Source organism: Triturus cristatus, chromosome 12 (assembly GCF_964204655.1).
Source record: "Triturus cristatus chromosome 12, aTriCri1.1, whole genome shotgun sequence".
Lineage (NCBI taxonomy): Eukaryota > Metazoa > Chordata > Amphibia > Caudata > Salamandridae > Triturus > Triturus cristatus.
The window spans coordinates 35,406,019-35,424,102 of record NC_140595.1 but is presented as its reverse complement, the minus strand read 5'-3'; the positions used below and the strand labels follow the sequence as shown (position 1 = coordinate 35,424,102).

Sequence of the window (18,084 nt, the reverse complement as noted above, 5' to 3'; positions counted from 1 at the left end):
TCCACACACACAGAGGGAAAAAGCACCAAGAAGTTAGTTTTGTGCTTTTCCAAGAGCCAATTTAATAAACATTTTCTGAATTACAGATCCAATACTATCTGTTTATTCAGTTTGTTAAAAAAAAATTTTTGCTTAAAAACGGATGCTCCGACTCCTTACCGAACGCTAATCAGACTTCGCAGTCTTCAACTGTGAAACTTTGATAATTTAATAAAAAGCTGAAAAGTTAAAACTTGCCCAAGGAGTCTTTCCCAACAGTCTATGCAGAGGATTTTACGAGAGACAACTTCATGGGCAAAGACGAGCCTTACCTGCGCGCGAAGGGGAAGTTCAACGAAGCACTAGTGGAGAAGTTACGTGGGCTGTCCAAGGGGCTGCTGCCAGCTGTGGGTCAAAAACACAGAAAACATTTCATACATTTTCGATTCACACAAACCTGAACAATAGTAAAAGCTAAATGGACAATACAATTGTGTTTAAATTCTGATGAGCAAATTTCAACTAAAGTAAGAAGCAGCAGTATACCCACTAAGGGCCTGACGGATATCCTGTCCGCCGAAATCTAAATCCCATAGGATATAATGGGATTTAAATTTCAGCGGACGGGGATATCCGTCACCGCTGTGACAGAGTATAAAGAGTTTGATCCGCACTCAAATATAAAAGACAAGTCCATCCGATTTTTATGTTTTATATTTTCCTGTATTCTTTCTTCCTAGTAGCCAACGCGTTTCGTCCTGCTTGAGGACTTCTTCAGGGCTTTATCATTGTTCTGAAGTTCCTGATCATGTAAGTTCAGATAGGGGCATGTTTTACATGTAAAAACATTCCTTTTGATAGCCTTAGGTCATGGCTAGTTCAATAATCATAAAATCTTTCCCGGGGAAGCTGTCCCTCTGTCGTCATGTTATACCAGCTGGTTTAAAAGGAATGTTTTTACATGTAAAACATGCCCCTATCTGAACTTGCATGATCAGGAACTTCGGAACAATGATAAAGCCCTGAAGAAGTCCTCAAGCAGGACGAAACGCTTTGGCTACTAGGAAGAAAGAATACAAGAATAAAAGGAAAATATAAAACATAAAAATCGGATGGACTTGTCTTTTATATTTGAGTGCGGATCAAACTCTTTATACAATTGTATATAGTGGAAGTTTCTTTCACTTGTTTGGGAAGCGAAGGGGTCTTGCTTCTCTGATCCTTGCACCATAGAACTGGTAATATTCCCGAGATAGGGATAAGTGCTGTTTTAATATCCTAGACCTCTTTTGTAAATCTTTTGCTGTGACAGAGTAACCTGTCGTCCAAGATCTAAATCATGCCCTAAGTCTATGTCAGGTGCGTCCCATGTAAGTCCAGGAGGGCCGGATAGATGCCAACTTCCAGGCAATCCACTAAATACTTAAGTGTTCGATTTAGATTCAATGCATGGATCTAAATTGGAGAACGCTGGTCCAGATAATCCGAAATGTCACTGGTGCAAGAAATGAAGTAACTTTTCTTTGGCTCTCATACAACAATGACCACAGTTACCGTGCAGTATTGTCAACGCTGCGCCGCCGTAGGGAAACCATGTTTTGTCTTACGCGGTACTAGAGCACCGAGAAACTAGGTTAACTCAGACACATAAGAGAGAAGGCCTGCCTAAAGTGAAAGCAGACAGACGTAACCAATATCCAAATCTTCAATGATAAGCGCTACAAATCTATTTTTTTGTGTGCAGGGACCATGCACTAATGTCAACTAATAAAAAGAAATTGTAGTATCTTACTCTCATGCCAAGATAACAAATCTGCTCATACTGGATCAGGGACTTCCTTCCAAACTGTACTGAGTGGGAACAAGTGCTGAAATACACATATTCAATGGGCACGAATAGTTAAAGGGCGCAAAACAGTCCTTCAGATCACTGAAGACTGACTAACGAAATCACAATCTCAAACGAGTGTATTGGTCCCACGACTGGGCCCAACTTAGCACAGATCTCAGAGTATTAAACCCAAATAGACCTTTGTGGAAACTACGGTCTAGAGAACTCCTTTATTTTCACTTGTTTTTTTCAATTCAGGTATCAAGTCCACATGAATAGTGTCTAGATACGTAAAATGACTAAATGTAAATAAAAAAAATTTAAAATTCAATTAGGATTAATCTGGGTCATACGCGGTCTTCAGTGTAAACACCAAAAAAGGAACCGAATTAAGGCTGTCAATCACAATATCATTTCTTTTTTTTAGTTATGTCATAGAAGTTGAAATATAAAAATATCTAATGCCACGATTTTGACAAAGGCAGCGCTGAAAAAGATATTTAAGGTATCCCTCAAATAGTATACAACTCAAAAGAGAGCCCGAACCACATACTCTTTTCTAAGGCACGTTCAAGCTCTATGTCAACTTGGTGTGGGGCCGGGCTCACCTGCGTTCCACACCTACATAACGGGTACAAGGTTAAGTGTTATGTTTCAAAAAGATGGGGCAAGTTGTGGCGTTCTCAAGATATAATAGAAGCACCAAGTGTCAAGAGCTCCATGAACGTGGAAAGCACAGTTCTGTTGCTTCAATGTTGTACACAGGTTTCTTTGTGGGTCTTTTACGCTGACAGCCCCTGTTACGCTGACAAAGTCGGTCACATCCCTGCTGAGAGGAGGATTCTGCCCAGTCCAATGGACCTCTTCACTACAGGGCATTTCCAAACAGATCTTGGTATATATGAGTTATGCGATCGACCTACGGAAGTTCATACATGGTGGATGTGGAGAGCATTTAGAGTGAAATACTTCAAATAACCAAATTTCTCTTTTTGGTCATGAAAATAACAGGGAACAGAAATTTGGAGGACACATTTAGAGTATTTTCGGTGTAATAAGCACATGGGGATCCGGTTCCTGAATCCTGATTGGTTGCCAAGTGCCTCAGGGATACTTTCCTTAGCAAGACACCAGTTCCAGTTATGAAACATTAATTTGACGACTCCGCACAAGTTTTTCCTAGTAATAATATCCCCAGGGCCTAAAACAAACCGGTCTCCTCAAAAGCCAGTTCTTTGTGGTTTGCTACAGGTGCCAAAGACCATAGTCTACTAGTGCAAACTGGCTAGTTGCATGTCTAGTTAGTATAATGATCAGACTGCAGTTGGACTTAATTCCCATGTCCAGATCTGAGATGAGAAAAGCAGGTTCAGGGGCGCTCTTTAAATTTGCGCCAGATTGGTGCATACTTTCGCCAGCTGCATTTATTTTATACCCGCTGAGCCGGACTTACAAAGCTGTGAGAAATCTCCCCACTCAAAAACTTGCGCCTACGTCACGGGGCGCGGGTGGGGTTTGTGACCGCTTAGCCCGACTCATCAGTGGTCGAGGCTCTTGTATATGCTTTGGAATATATGCTTTGGAATACTCTGTGACACCATGCTGACCATCTGTTAGTAAACAACCAAATAAATTAGGTGCAGTGCCTTTTGTTTCTTTCACCATTTCACAACTGAGACAAAGACTACAAGAAACTTGGTACAACCTGTATTTACTCCTGTCTTGTTGATATGTGTAATTAACACTATATAGATGTGGGTGGTCAATATTCTAATTTCCTTTATGCAAGGAAAAACATTTTCCCTTTGATGCAGCCATTTCTTCTAAGCTCCGTGTTAAACACGGGTTCTTGCATGCCCCATTCTGTCGTAAAAATGACTTCCTCCAACCATTTGCAGAAGTACGACTTCTGGTTGGTAAAACGTTTGTTAATACATACAGTTATTCTGAGATTAGGTGCTCCGAGCACATTACATGAGGAATGCACCCTGCCATCGTCTTCCCAATGTGCTAAACCTCACTTCCTCCTGTAGAAAGTCCACCAAGACAGGTAAACCTGAACAAGCCGATTTCCGCACCAAAACCAATATTATTGAAATCAAGATTTCTGTTTTGCTTGCAGAATAATCCTGTTCTTACATGCAAATGTGACATCTGAATTGGGTGCAACTTTAGGATTATCAAACTGCTTGCATAATCCATGGGGCGGAAGAGTGCAGAAGCAGATAGAGTGGCATGGTGTTTGAGGTGGCACTTTGAGTTCAGAGGGCGTCTGCTGCGGGATGGATGGTCATTTTGGATGGTACCCGAGTTCAAAGGAGCTCTGCGGGTGTTTGCACCCTCTGTGAAGGTAACTTATGGCCGAAGTAGTCACTCGGTGTAAGTGTGGGCCCACTGGGAGGGGATGATCAAAGCTATGAAAGTTTGTCTTGTTTGTCGCTTGCGGACCCGGTGCAATCCATGCCACATGAGATGTACTCATTGGCTGTGGCACAGACACTGTGTACTGGCCTGTTGTGCCCACCCACATGTAATGCTATGGGGTCTCAGATTGTAAAGGCTTTGGAGCTGTTTCTGTGGTACAGGATGGCTTTTCAAACTGTTGAGAGGATTCCACCGCAGCGTCATTCGGAAAGCGAAGTTTCGCTCTCCGGAGTGTGAGCGGATGAGTTCTCCTGTTAGGTGAATGTGTCGGCTTCAGCGAGCGGTGGTTGAATGCTCCATGAGACCCGGCTCCAACTCCAATGTGGGAAACTTTGGTCTGTGTAAACAAATGCCACGGCCTGTCATCCACACGCCTTGCATCAGAGGAGAGGAGGGAAATTTCTGCTGAGTCCCAGGGAGTTATCACAACACTGACTTTCCAACACAATAACATATTCTCCGAAGATGACTCACGCGCCCTTTGAAGGCTCAGTCAGCCGGGAATTACTCCTGACTCATCAAGATGAGCAGAGTTCGGTGAAACAGCCATACTCCCTGGACATTCACTCCTTTGCTCAGGATAACAGAAGCACCCCTTCCTCACATGGGGTGATGCAAGTGTGTGAAGGAGCTCAGAGGATGGACACTTTTACAATAGACAGCAAGCCCTGAAAGCAGGATTTTGCTACATCGTGTACTTGTTCTGGTCTGCATTTTTCAGTGCTAGACAAAGATAGAAAGTGACATTTTTATAGTGCTGTTTCATAAAAATATATACAACAAATAACGTAGTGTTTGCAGTGGACTCCAATCTGTGCTTACAAAGAGAATTAAAATACTACAGAGCTTCGACTCTACTTTACCACGGTAAACACAAGGCATAAAGATGCAGGGTTTACAAACGGCTTCTGTAATCGCAACACAAAGCTCATGACTTGTTCAATCTTTCCACATCCTTTCCTCTAACTTCTTGGTCATCTTTAAGCAGGTACTCGTCTCAATCTGAAGTCTCATTTACGGAGGAGATAGTGTCCTGGATCTTCTGTCACAGACTCAGAATAAAACCCTCTAGGGCACTGGTGACCCTTTAAACTGCCACTAAACTGTACACAATTCCCATACCTGTGGCATCAAGTCGTTACGGGTGGTTTTAAACTCTATCAATCAATCATTCAATCATGGCATTTGTAAAGCGCACTACATACCCGCGAGGGTCTCAAGGCGCTGGGGTGGGGGGGGGCATTGGGGGGTTGGAGAGCTGCAACTATTCAAAGAGCCAGGTCTTGAGAAGTCTCTACACTGGTATCTCCCTGTCCTGGCATGTGCTAAAGCACACATGTGTACATATAAAGTTTTAGGATGACTGATAGAACTTTGGACCGGTCTCCTTGTTGGATGCTTTGGGTAAATGTTTTGGGAAACTTCTACTGAAGCACTTAGAAACATCAGTGTGAGGGACATCTTCCTCACGGCTCAAGCTGCTGTCTCTAGGATGTGCCAAAGAAGACACCAGTGTTTACGCCCGTTGATCACAAAGTAGACACAAAAGATCCAAAGAAAAAAAAGAAAAGCAGCGGCAAACTTTGTCGGGTGTTCCTTCTAAGGGGCACACACACTCAGGGTGGAGAAACAAAGGAACAGGAATAATGATGCTTATATTGTCAATCACCTTTAGCATTACACCATGGAACATGTAATATCCGCTTACACCTACCGAGACAACGAAGGAATTCCCCAAAGCAGCGAATCTGCATCCACACTTATCTATTCCATCAGCAGCGTGAGGTGTCACCCCCAATGTAGTATATTCAGAAGTTTCAATTACTGATCAGTGTCCACCTGCAAACCTTTACGCCATTTGGCGCCAACAATGCGCGCGCCGAGCTTTTTCGGGTCCTTCTCTTAGCCAGGTCTGAAGGTTTCTCTCAGGAGTCATGAGGACAAAAATATTCTACACACCAACATTTAGGAGGAGTCAAATTGCGTTTAATTATTTAAGGCAACATTGCGAACAAATAAAGTTTGTAATAACCTTACAGCTGTTTTAAAATTGTCAAAAACAGGGCAGAACATCAAACATATTGACGACGTTAATTACGGATTGTCACTGAAGCATTAAAATACTTAATTTGCATTCTAGTATCCACTCATGCAAGGTACAAACTGAAAACTAAGTCCAAAAAATGTGTTTCTTCAAATGACAAAAGAAGATCGGTGCATTATATCAATTGTCGAAATATCCACAAAGCCGTTTTCACTTCAGCATACACGCAAACGAGCCAAAAACAGACATTAGAGCAGTTTCTAGGCGCTAGCACATCAGTTCAAGTCTGAAGAAGGCAGCTGTAAAACTTTTTTTGAAAGACAAGGACACAACATTATCTACTCCTTTGGTTCACATTTGCTCTTGAGATTTGGCAGAGGCCTTAAAGTTGGTCTTATTGGTCCAAAGAAATGGCCATTTTAAAACGACTTACTTAGGTTGTGCAGTGTGTGTAAACTTGAATTAGGGTCTGGGGGGGTGGAGGTCTATGAAAGGAAAAGGGTCTCAAGAGACAATCTAGCACTAAAGACTAAAGGAGGTTTAGGGTCATACCCAGGGCCACTGGAATTATGTGGTAGGAGAGCACCAAAGTATAAATAAAGCCGGGTTGACTAAATTATGCGGCAAGAAAAGGCAAATTATGTGGCTTATCGCACCACATTTTTTTTAATGCTATTACTTAATTATTTTGTAAAATTCACTCGTTAATACTATCTGAGGAAATATTTCCCCCCATTAATACCAGGTTAAAAACAAAATACAGAAATAAGCAACTGAAAAATGACAAGTTAACTTTTGCAAAGGACCTTCCACTGCTCACAAACAAGTTGCCACATATGTTATCAACTTTTCATCTCTTTGAGCGAGAAACAAAATGTTTTTAGTGAAAATGTGAGGATGGATTATGTGCAAAATACGGCACAGCCATGCTTATGCAAAAAAAGCTGTGCCGCAGAATCACATAATTCCAGTGGCCCTGGTCCTACCCTGAGCTCCAAGAACCTATGACCTGTGCTTGATCGGTTGCTTGCAAAGAGTTTCAATGTGATGCAAAAAAGGCCTTCAGTGAATGAATCTCTTGGTACATGTAACCCTATGCAATGAAGACTGAGGAATGTCCTATTTTTTTGGCAGTTTATGAAATAATGATGCACTGGTGTTGGTAAAGCCAACTTTATTACCAGGTGTGGCTCAAGTCCTACAGTGCACTCTGCAAAACAAATTTTAACTTATTTTCCAATCCTGCTATTTTATATTTACTGATTTGTAATCTCAAAATATATTTTCTATGAAAATGTTCTGGCTAGTTGTTTAGAATGTTAATAAATGCCCCAAATGCTGAATATTTGTACAGCACATTTACTTTTTGAGCACCCAAAAATTAAACTGAAGCTCTGACAAAGACTCACCAACAAGAGGTATCGTGTCTTGTACTTTAACTTGTACAAAGAGGAGATTTTTTTCCCAAAGACATTTTAAGAACCAGTCAAACCACAATGGAGTGTAAATGAATGTGTGGCAACACTAGCTATTGTGATTATAAAAACAGAACTTGTTTTTATTATTGTCCGCCACGGTCTGGTGGCTTTGTAGTGCTGCCAACAATGGACGGTCCTCCCCAAACCAGCAGCACGCAACGGTGGCGATGAAAAGCGGAGTCGGCCACATTGCAGGTTCCATACAGCTCACCGGCGCAGACGCATGAACTCAATGAGCTATCATCGCAGCTTATAATGTGACTCACCTGTGGGAATGGACAGTGGGGACAGAGGCCGCGATAGGGTTGGTGACGGTGTGCCAACGACCAGGCTCTTTCGGTTACTGCTCCGACAGCTGCAGAGAGAACGGAAATACGACCTCAGAATTATGACAACAGAAAGCAGAACATGATCTAAGACAGGAACATTACTTAAGGCAGGCGGCTTCCTGTGAAAAACGATACGTCAGCGCTTCCTTCTGTGCACTTAACTCCTGGTACTCATATTAGAAACGTGAACATGGCCAAGTGCTTGTAGGCAAGATAGCAGTTCCATAAACACCCTGTAGGTAAAACCCTTCAGCAAGAGAAGTGTATACACCTCTACACCAAGGTCTTCAAAAGGAGGACTCCAGCAAAAATATTTTTGTACCTGGAACTGTTCCTCTCAAAGTAATTTTGGGCTGTATGTGTGGGGTGAAGTGGGTCTGAAAGCATCTAAAAAGCCTAGCAGGCCATTCAGAAGGGGGTACCTCCTAGAACAAAGATTACTCAATTTAAAGAAATAGCACTGTAAAGAAAATAATTGTATCTGCCTTCATAGTCCGTGAGCGATGTGCTTACAAATGAGGCAGGTAAGAGCTTAGTCAAACTTGAAGAGTACTTAACTTAAAGAAGTGAAAAAAAATAACAGCCTAGGAATGTATTGTTTTCAACTGGTGAAGTTAACAAACATTTAAGAAAAACGCAAGAACTTACAATAACATTTTTTTTAAAAAAATTATATATATATATATATATATATATATATATATATATAAAAAATACTAAGTAAACCTTTGCCTTCCCACCATAAGCCCAGAGCAGTTTTAATATATTACGTTACATCAAAAGACCTTTCTAAGTCCTGTGCGCCTGCATCCCAAAGGCGGTCGGTAGGCAAGGATGTCAACGGCCAGGTAGTAGCAACAGAACTGCCCGAGTCGGGAATTGGCTGCAACCAAAGGAGGACAGCCACCTCACCCCATAGTATTGGCTATTTGGTGTATCATTACACCTTCAGGAAGTGCTTCCATTGGAATGCAGAAGGGACTATGTGACTCCATCATCACGAGGTTTGTTATATTCAATTCTTTATTTCCCATACGTATCCTACGTAGAAAGCAGACCTTTGCTACTTTTTTCACAGAACTGACAAAGGCAAGATGGCAGGATGTAAGTGGGTCAGCAGTATTTGTTCATGCAGCGCCGTGAAAAGCATTTGTGAATACCTGTGTTCGCTACTAAACAAGGACTATTGGCTTTGGCAGGGCTTGGTTCCACTTTTTAGTGCAATTAGGACAGTTTTGACTGCACTGTCAAATAACTTTCTCCTCGATCTTGGGGTGAAAACCCACAAACTCTCTTACAGAGACAGTCGGGCCTGCCTGTGACGGGCACAACATGAGGCAGGCCCTAAAACTTTTCAAAGGGAGGCTAATCGATGCATTGGCGATACACCAATCGGCACTCAGGAAATATTCAAAAAGTTTCTATGTATTTTTCTGTGGCAGGGGAGAGGGCATCAGGAAATAAGAATGAATCCATATAGCAATATAGATAACTTGAGACAGAACAAAATAACCAGAGTTGGTGACTCGCTGAGAAGATGTGGAGACCTCGATAAGAACGCCTCGCTACCCCGCCAAGAGCATGAAGCGCTATAATATATAATGATGCAGTTGGGCCGCCAAGAAAGCGCTTTAGCCCGGGCAATGGCTCTTAAAAGAGCTTAAGTAACAGGTTTACCCTCATGTGCCCAGTGTAGGGAGACAAACTACAAGTGACACAAACAGTGCTGCGCCCACAAGATGTACCCACCCGGTACTGTTTGTACTTGGTACTCGGTGCAGCCGGGCACTGCTGCTGATAAACAAAGATATCTATCGGCAAAAGCCTACGACTGAATTTTAAAATTACACAGGGGAAAGTAGTTTACAACTTTTTTGCTAATTTGCAAACTTCAGGCACGCACAACTACTGAGCTAAAATGCCACAGAAAAGAACTGCTCGCCAGAGAGTCCATTTGTGTTTACATACCACTGCTCTTGCACAACTTCCTTCTCAAGCCCCTTGTGGGTCGTGTTGGGAAACTGAACAGGTTTCTTCGGTTTCATTACTTCCCATTACAACTAGCTCCCCATGAGTTTTACTTCTTCTTAAACACACTTATTAGAATTCGGATTAAATCACTTCGCAACACTTCTCACCCCACCGACCGCTGTTCGTGTTAATTAGGTAATCCCAAAACAGCTGAAGGTATTTCTACATACAAGGCCCTCGAACCTGCCCCTTTCCTGCACATCAACCATAGTGTGTTATGACCAGCCGACAACCTACTTTTGAGTAAATTAAAAACAAATCGACTATTAATTCTGAATAAACAGCTTCGGACATTTTTGTCTTCCAGAATAACAGGCTTTCACATTTTTCACTGGAGCAAATTATTGGAACACAGAATACTTCAAGCCCTAAATTTAGGTCAAGAGGCTAAAAAAACAAGAACTGCTAGCAGCCTGCAAACACTGCAGTATGATGTCAGGAGCAGTGTATACACTGCACCATATGAATCTTATTTGGGCTTAGTATGTGAAAGCTAAGCACACAAGGCCTTCTATTTTTGTAAAATATTGTCTTTTTATGCTTCCACTCATGAGAGAAAAAGAGCCTGTGTAACAAGTGGTCACCAACGCAAGCTCATGCTAGCCAGACCTAAGATGGCCAGTGTTCAGACTGAGGGGGCAGCGTGGGTTAAAATCAAACAGTGTTCATGGTGGTGAGACTTAGGGGGGATTCCCAGGTGCCTGAGTCATCTTCTGGGAATAGGTTATTGCGCCAGGCAGCCAGCGGGGTGGTGATGACACGCTTGGATTCTGCAGAAGGTGCCTCGGCTCTCCTGTGCCAGCAGCACTGAGGAAACTGGAGGGGTCGCTGTACACACATCTACATGGACAATACAGGGTCTGGAGCCGACCAGCAGGGGCAGGAAATGTACTCACTCAGGGGGGACACATTTATCCAACACAGGAACACAACCCTTCACACCACTGATGTGTCACTCCTCAACCGGCATCCTGAAACCGTACCCAGGCCCTCGACCCCTCAACAGAAAGGGAAATGTAGGTCTACAAATCTGTGGAGTAAGTGTAAGTGGGAAAGAACTAATTTATAAAAGGGAGGTACGGGACAAAGGCTGCTTCACACTCTTTGTAATTTTTGCCCCCTCGTCATATATAACATAACATGATACATAACATGTGTATTTGTAAAGCGCCCGTTCATCACGAAGGGGATCTTGGCGCTGAATAACAGATGTATATTGTTACCCAACCCATTGGTACTCATTTTATCGACCTCAGAAGGATGAAAGACTGAGTGGACCCACTGAGTTTTGAACCTGTGACCATGAGGTCAAACCCATCCCCCTAGAGTGGGTGGATTAGTCCACTAAACCCAGCTCTATATATATCCCCTCCTATACTATACACTCTGCATCCAGTGTTGTGGGAGACATATCTATATATATTTTTATCACCATGGTGCAACAGCTGGAAAGCGGTCTAGTCCCATTTTCCAATCGGCTTTTCTTTTTTTTACTTACTCGTCTAACATGTCCAACCATCTTTAGGTCGATATATTGAGAACTGGTGCCGGCATTGTGCGCAGGCACACACTGCAATGCACCTGTGGGTCTCAAAGCATGAACCTGCATCAGTGGCCATCTTGGAATAGGTTTTCTTTAACATACAATTGAAACAAAACCTTGGCAAAGCCATTAACTTGACATTTGGCAAAGGCTCCCGCATATCGGGGGAGTAGCACACTTGGCGGTTCTCGCCAGGCCGGCATAGGGGTCGGCAGCATATGCGCTGCTGCTCCTCAGTAAGGCATGCGGCGATTGGTGGGCTGTAATCCCCGGAGGCACTTTGAGTGCTTCTGGGGCGCATGCAGGGCCGGACTGGGAACAGAAACTGGCCCTGGCAAACTGCTCAGCTGTTTCCCCCCCGGGCGAGGGGGAGTGCAGCCGAGCACTTTGCGAGGGCCAGTTTCGGCCAATTTTGTTACAGGGGGCTGATATTGCCGACTCCCGGAAACAAAAACGGCCCCCAGGGGCCCAAAACCGGCCCCCACCCTTGCAGCCTACCGGGGAAACGCCCGGTGCCCACTATGGCCAGTCCAGCCCTGGGCACATGCCTGTTGGGTGCATCAGGCCCTGCCCATAAAAGGGGCCACATGGTGGCGAGCGGGTCTTTTCGCTCCTGCCCGCCGCCTCTCAAGGACGCTGCCTGCTCCCTCCGGCAATGAGTGATTTTCTTTGCCCCACCCACCATTCCCATAGCAACAAGGGCTAGGCTGTCAGTGTTTGTAGGCGTGACTGTCTTTGTCAAGATAATGTCTTGTTAACCATTCTTTTCCTTCTAGGTAGATTGCTATTGTCGTATTTTTTGTTTGTAGACTTGCGGGTGAGGTCATGATTGGGGGGACAATTCGGCATAACTTTCCTTACATAAGCATGACAGCGGGCTTCACGGGGCCCTCCAAGTGGTGCTGGCAGAGAGTCGAATGGATGATCCAGGGGCGTGGCGGGTTACGAACGATCACTAGCATCTAGTCCTTCTGGCCAACAACCGATGCTAGCACTTGGGGGGAAAAGTGATGGGTGTAGGGGGTGCCAGAGGTAGGTATCCTGGCAGGCTGGTGGGCCCCCTGCACAGGTGTACCCAGAGAGGGGATGCGGGTGGGTGGGGTCCTTCCCTATGGAGGGACCCACTACAGGTCCAATGGACGGAAAGGGTGGGTCAGGACGCGGGAACATGTCTAGATAGTGGTAAGAAACCTGATGTATTAGTGTCTCTGTTACTGCCAGGCACCAATATATGTAAATAAAGCTGTAAATATTAAGGGTTACTACGTATAAATCATTGAAATGATGCGTTTTACTGCAATAATGTTTAGTATGTTTTAATAAAAGACGGACGAGGGTTAACGACCCCTAAGATTGTGCGTCTTCCTTGATTATCCAGGGAGAGATGTGAGGGGTGTGGTGTGGCGGATTTGTGGGTTGGGGAGGGAGGCCTCGGCGATGCCTGCCCATATTAGAGCCGAGACCTAATGGATTTGCACACGCCAATTCATTTGGTTTCACTTCTGGTTATTTTGATGCTATTCTATCAGAACACACGCGTATCTGATTACTATAGGTTAATGTGAGGCCGCACATTTTCCTAAAAACAATGAATGTCTACTTTGGGTGTCTGAGTACCCATAGGGTGGAAAGGATGGGGCGTGGAATCACTCCCATGAGCCTCTACAGCCTATAACAGGGGCGGACCACCATTCCGTTGCGCCAGGGGTGCGCCAGTCCATTGCACGCGTGGCAGAAAGCAACCAGCAACCTCAAGAGACCGCTCCCTTCAGGAGACTGGTACGTTTTAGGCCCTGGAGATATTTCAAGGGAAAAATTGGACTGAGTCATCAAATGAGTGTTTCATAACAGGAACCGGTGTCTCGTTCAAGAAAACCTCCCCAAGGCTCTGTACTATATATTATCTGAAGACAACTCTCTTTTATATCCACAGTTGAACAGAAAAACACACACGAGGAATGGAGCCCCAGCACAGATGCAAAGAACCTTTTAGCAGATGATTCCACCTGGAATAGGCATCACCTAGTTGAAACTAGTTTCTCAGAGAAACTTTACCCAGCTTTCGAGAAGTTTGAGTTTATAAATTCCATATTTATTTACCTGCTTTGAGCCCTGCTTAAAGGAAGGCCCTTAGGCCACTTAGACCGTGTGCTCTAGATTGAAAAACTCCCAAGACTCAATCAAAACTACATTTTTTGCATGCATTTGTGTAGCGCCTCCCCAGCATTTGTATTGCCCCAAAGCACTTTCAGGAACTTGGCTCGAATATGTTTTAGGGTTCCCAGTGACTCGAGTCCCAGTGCCCCGTTGATGTTGTACTAGTTAGATACTCTGAGGCGTCTTATAAACTCATGCGCATGCCGACAGACACTGGATTCATATATTATCTAAAGAGTGCCGGAACTGCTTACAACTGGACGGATGACACAGCAATGTGGGGATATCGCAAAAGTAGAGCGAATGATCGCGGTCCCTTTCTTAAGACCCCAAACATTATGTAGTGATCATCAACGTTGATCCTTACACTTGGATCCATGGTGGATTTCCAGGATAACAAGATAAGATAACATTACTCTAAAATGGACTTCATGTACATTGCCAATGGTTAGTATCAACTTCTGGCATAGATCGGCCCATCCTGGACCAAGAGTGAACCCCCCCAGGGTGAGTTACCGGTGCATAAAATGAGGAGATGGTAGGCATGGGTCATTCATTCTGAGCCCCCCATTTGTATATTGGTCAACGCGGGCTGGAATGTAGTTTGCCACTTTATTAATGTTGGCTCTTGCTCAAAGGCAATCAGATGAATGTTATCACCTCTGAAACTGGAGAAAGAGTAGAGTTGCCATATCAAGGCTCCGTTGATTGTCCTGTCGGTAAAACACGTCAACCAACAAAGCCACCTTTTTGATTTATTTTCGTCTTAAAGTTGCCAGTATGTACATACCATGCCTCTGGAACACCTTTAGCCGCCATCTTGCTTTCTTTGATTTGCAAACATGCCGTAGTCCATTATCATGCAATGCTTAGCAATATATTTATAATTTTCCACCAACGTTTTCCGAACTACATCAAGCAAGGCATTTAATCCTCTGTGTCACATGATAAGTTTACTCTGTGGGAACCACATTACATAAATGCCACTCCCATTACTATAAATCAACCAGAGAGTAGCGGTGCCGCGTACACCTTATTCCTATCCCTGGCTACCAACATGAAAACCTCAACTTAAGGCAAGGAGGTTGCAATACCCGTGACAGTCCCTAAACAGATGAATTCCACCTATTTTATAGTATTTTAGAAACCCGTCAGAACTGTACACACAAGCGGTGTCCACTCTGGCCAAACAGCAAAATAAAATGTAACTATCACACTGCACCATGCTTCCAGGGGTGTGGCCTTTGCGGCTGCCGTGTAGTGTCTATTTAGTGTACTCTCCGGATACTCACTCAGAGACTGGACCTCTAAGCGGATCCATAGACCTTACTCCCTGGTTGCCTAACAGGGCTCCCAGGGGTTGGGTCATGCCACTCCGGGGCGGGCTCCATAGATCACTAGATGGAGTCTTAACAATGCTTCCAGGCTGGAGTATTCAGTCCTCCTCGTCGCACTCCATGGTTCACGACTTGGCTTAAGAGAACCAGACTTGGAGCTCCAGTCCATCTTCGGTGGACTCCATGGTTCAAGATATGGTCTCTTAATGGTGCTTCCAGGGTTGAGCCTTCAGGCCCACCTGTGAAACTCCACATTTCACCACATAGTTTCTTAACACTGCTCGTGGTGGGGCTTTCGGTCCCTCCTGGCTGAACGCCATATCGCATATGCAGCATCGGACTCAGCAAGCCACATCGATGGCTCTTTCCACTCTATGACACCGACCTCTCCTAAAGACAAGATTATGCCTTCGCGGCTAGGTCTGTTCTCGTATTCTCTTTAACACTTCACTGAAAGGAGACGCCGCTGCTCCGTATTTATAGCATGCATCCGAACTTGAAGTACCTCACCCCACTACTCACAGATAGCCCGAACTGGAACCAAAACAACTCCTAACTATGTATTCCAAAGGGGCGCCAAGGAACCAGATGCAAGTTGTAGCGCTTCACAGCCCTATCATGAGTACGAGGCATTATGCAACTGGTAAAAAAAAATTGATACTTGTATAGCGCACTACTCACCCGCAAGGGTCTCAAGGCGCTTGTACGAATACCGCTGTGGAACCCATTCTGGCTTTCCCTGTGAGGCGTCCACTCCTGGCACCGAGGTGAGAATTATCAGGTCCGTGGAATTTTTGAGCCCAAGACCCGCCGAGGTGGGGAATCGAACCCTGGTCCCGGGCTAGACCTCTGCATCAGGGTCTGCCGCTCTAATCATTGAGCCACACTTCACTGGTAGAAGTAGTGAGAGCAGAGTCCCTATTTCATGCTGCAAAGCAACCAAACTTGTAAAATAGATTGTTATAAATATATCGAAGGAGCACCTAGCAAAGGATTCACCAATCGATGCAACAAAACCGTCAGCCGCAACATCACCAAATTAAGACTGTAAATTTAAAGAATAAAGGTACACAAGATATTAACATTCTTCTAATAAAGAATAGGACGTTTGTCTAGAGAAGCTGTTGTTGAGATGAATGCTAGGTCGAAGTCAGCGATGTTTTTGAGGTTGATAACTTTGACACATAGACTGGTTTGTAATTGTCGTTTTGAGGAAGTGTAGATTTGCCACGTGGCACAGAAACTGCAAGAACCAGATGTCACGGCCATGCCAGATGACAGAACATCTGAAAGTGAGCCACCAGCAGTCAGTGAAGGAAAAAGGTGGGGGTGTGATAGCAAATTAGTGAAGAGGAGAGACATTTACAAGTGCTAAGAGTTTCCAAGTGACGTGTGCCCTGCAACAGCCCCATCTTTTTCCAGAAGCGCTCATGCAATGGAGAAATCTGCAAATTTCACAGTAGCCAGGTTTGCTACCCGACTGATGAGGCCCAAGCCACAACCAGTCAATGAATGCCAAATACAATAAGTGTGCTTTCAATACAAGAGTGGTCCATATGTAATGTTTATGGTAGTCGCGGCACGACACATCGGCTGCTTGAGTTCGAACCTGGAGGCAGATGTGCTCATCAGAAGGAGCGCTCTTGAACAACGAGTGAATGAAGCCAGACCCAGGGCCAAAGATGCAAACCGACAAGATGCCCCAGGCGAGTAAAGCACACGTCTCAGCCCTCGCCTCCTGCATGATCATCATACGCTCCTCTGCTTTCAACAGCCGCACACCGACAACAAACAAACCACACAAACCCGAGTCTGTGGGTACGGGACACGCGTGTTGGTAATCGAAGGATTGTTTGCGAGCATCTACACCACTTCCTGCTGCTACTCTGCTATTGCTGCCCTCCAGCTGATTTTACTCTTACTGACAGGTTTTTTACAAGGCCCATGATTCAGGGAACGTAGATGCTTATACAGCTCACACCACCATATTTTACTATCAGACTTAGGGTGATAGAGCGCTCCCCGAGTCAGGTAACTTGACTGGTCAGTTCACTCAATGTTAGCCAGACACCATGTCTGAAGTCATGGACTTGTCACCTACAAGTCTAACTAGGTCAGTGAAACCACACCAACATCACAACACTCAGAATCCATTAGGTTGTCACACCACAGACCAGGACTGGAACACACTGCCATGTTGACATGGTCATGGAGTGAGAAGGTCGCCCTAGACAGCACTATGAAACAATGACCAAGAACATGTAGACAACGCTTGTGGTTGGAGGTCTCATAACTGGACCCTCACCCATCAACCTCTACCGGCCTCCAGTAAGAGCATACCCAAGGGGCAAAACCATACACCACACAAGGAACAACGTACAACTTTTTTTTTTTGCAGAGTTTTATATAGCGCGAACTTGACCCAAATCCAATCAGGTATCAGAGCTCTTTACATAGCACCAGTTACGTTACATTAGGACACGCATTCATTCTTTGTTAGGCACGGGGAGATTAAGTGATTGACAGGATGTTCAGCGTCATTGCCGAGACTCGAACCCAGTCCCCCATGTCTGAGGTCGAGCGCCCTAGCCGTTAGGCCAACTCCTCTCCCCAACTTCAATAGCCTTTGAAAACAGACCGTGCTGAGATGCATAGCATATTAAAACACTAGCATTAAAATGATTTTCTCACTACACCCATCTTCAGTTTCCTTAACTGTGAGACCATTATTGGTACTTTTATCACATTTTCTTGTTCACTGAAATTGCATCCTCGAAAATTTCCAAAACCTATTTCATGTTATGTGTATTTTGTACATAAGCATTCAAGAAACTCTTTTTCCTCTTCAGCTTCAGGTTATATGGGCAGACTCCTGTCTGGGAATGCTGGCTCACCCGATGGGTTGGCTGATCAAAAAAACAAACAACCCTT

The 18,084-nt window shown here is 44.4% G+C and overlaps 1 protein-coding gene across 3 annotated transcripts in view; it reads right to left on the bottom strand.

Annotated features, from left to right (window-relative positions):
- Positions 1–18,084, bottom strand: part of MAST3 (microtubule associated serine/threonine kinase 3) — a 268,364-nt gene that overhangs the window by 67,996 nt on the left and 182,284 nt on the right. For all 3 annotated transcript variants that reach the window (XM_085638360.1, XM_085638358.1, XM_085638359.1), the window contains 2 exons: positions 8,023–8,111; positions 312–384 (listed from right to left, as the gene is read on the bottom strand). In XM_085638360.1, coding sequence (XP_085494486.1) covers positions 312–384; positions 8,023–8,111 — 162 coding nt within the window. The remainder of the gene's footprint in view (positions 1–311; positions 385–8,022; positions 8,112–18,084) is intronic.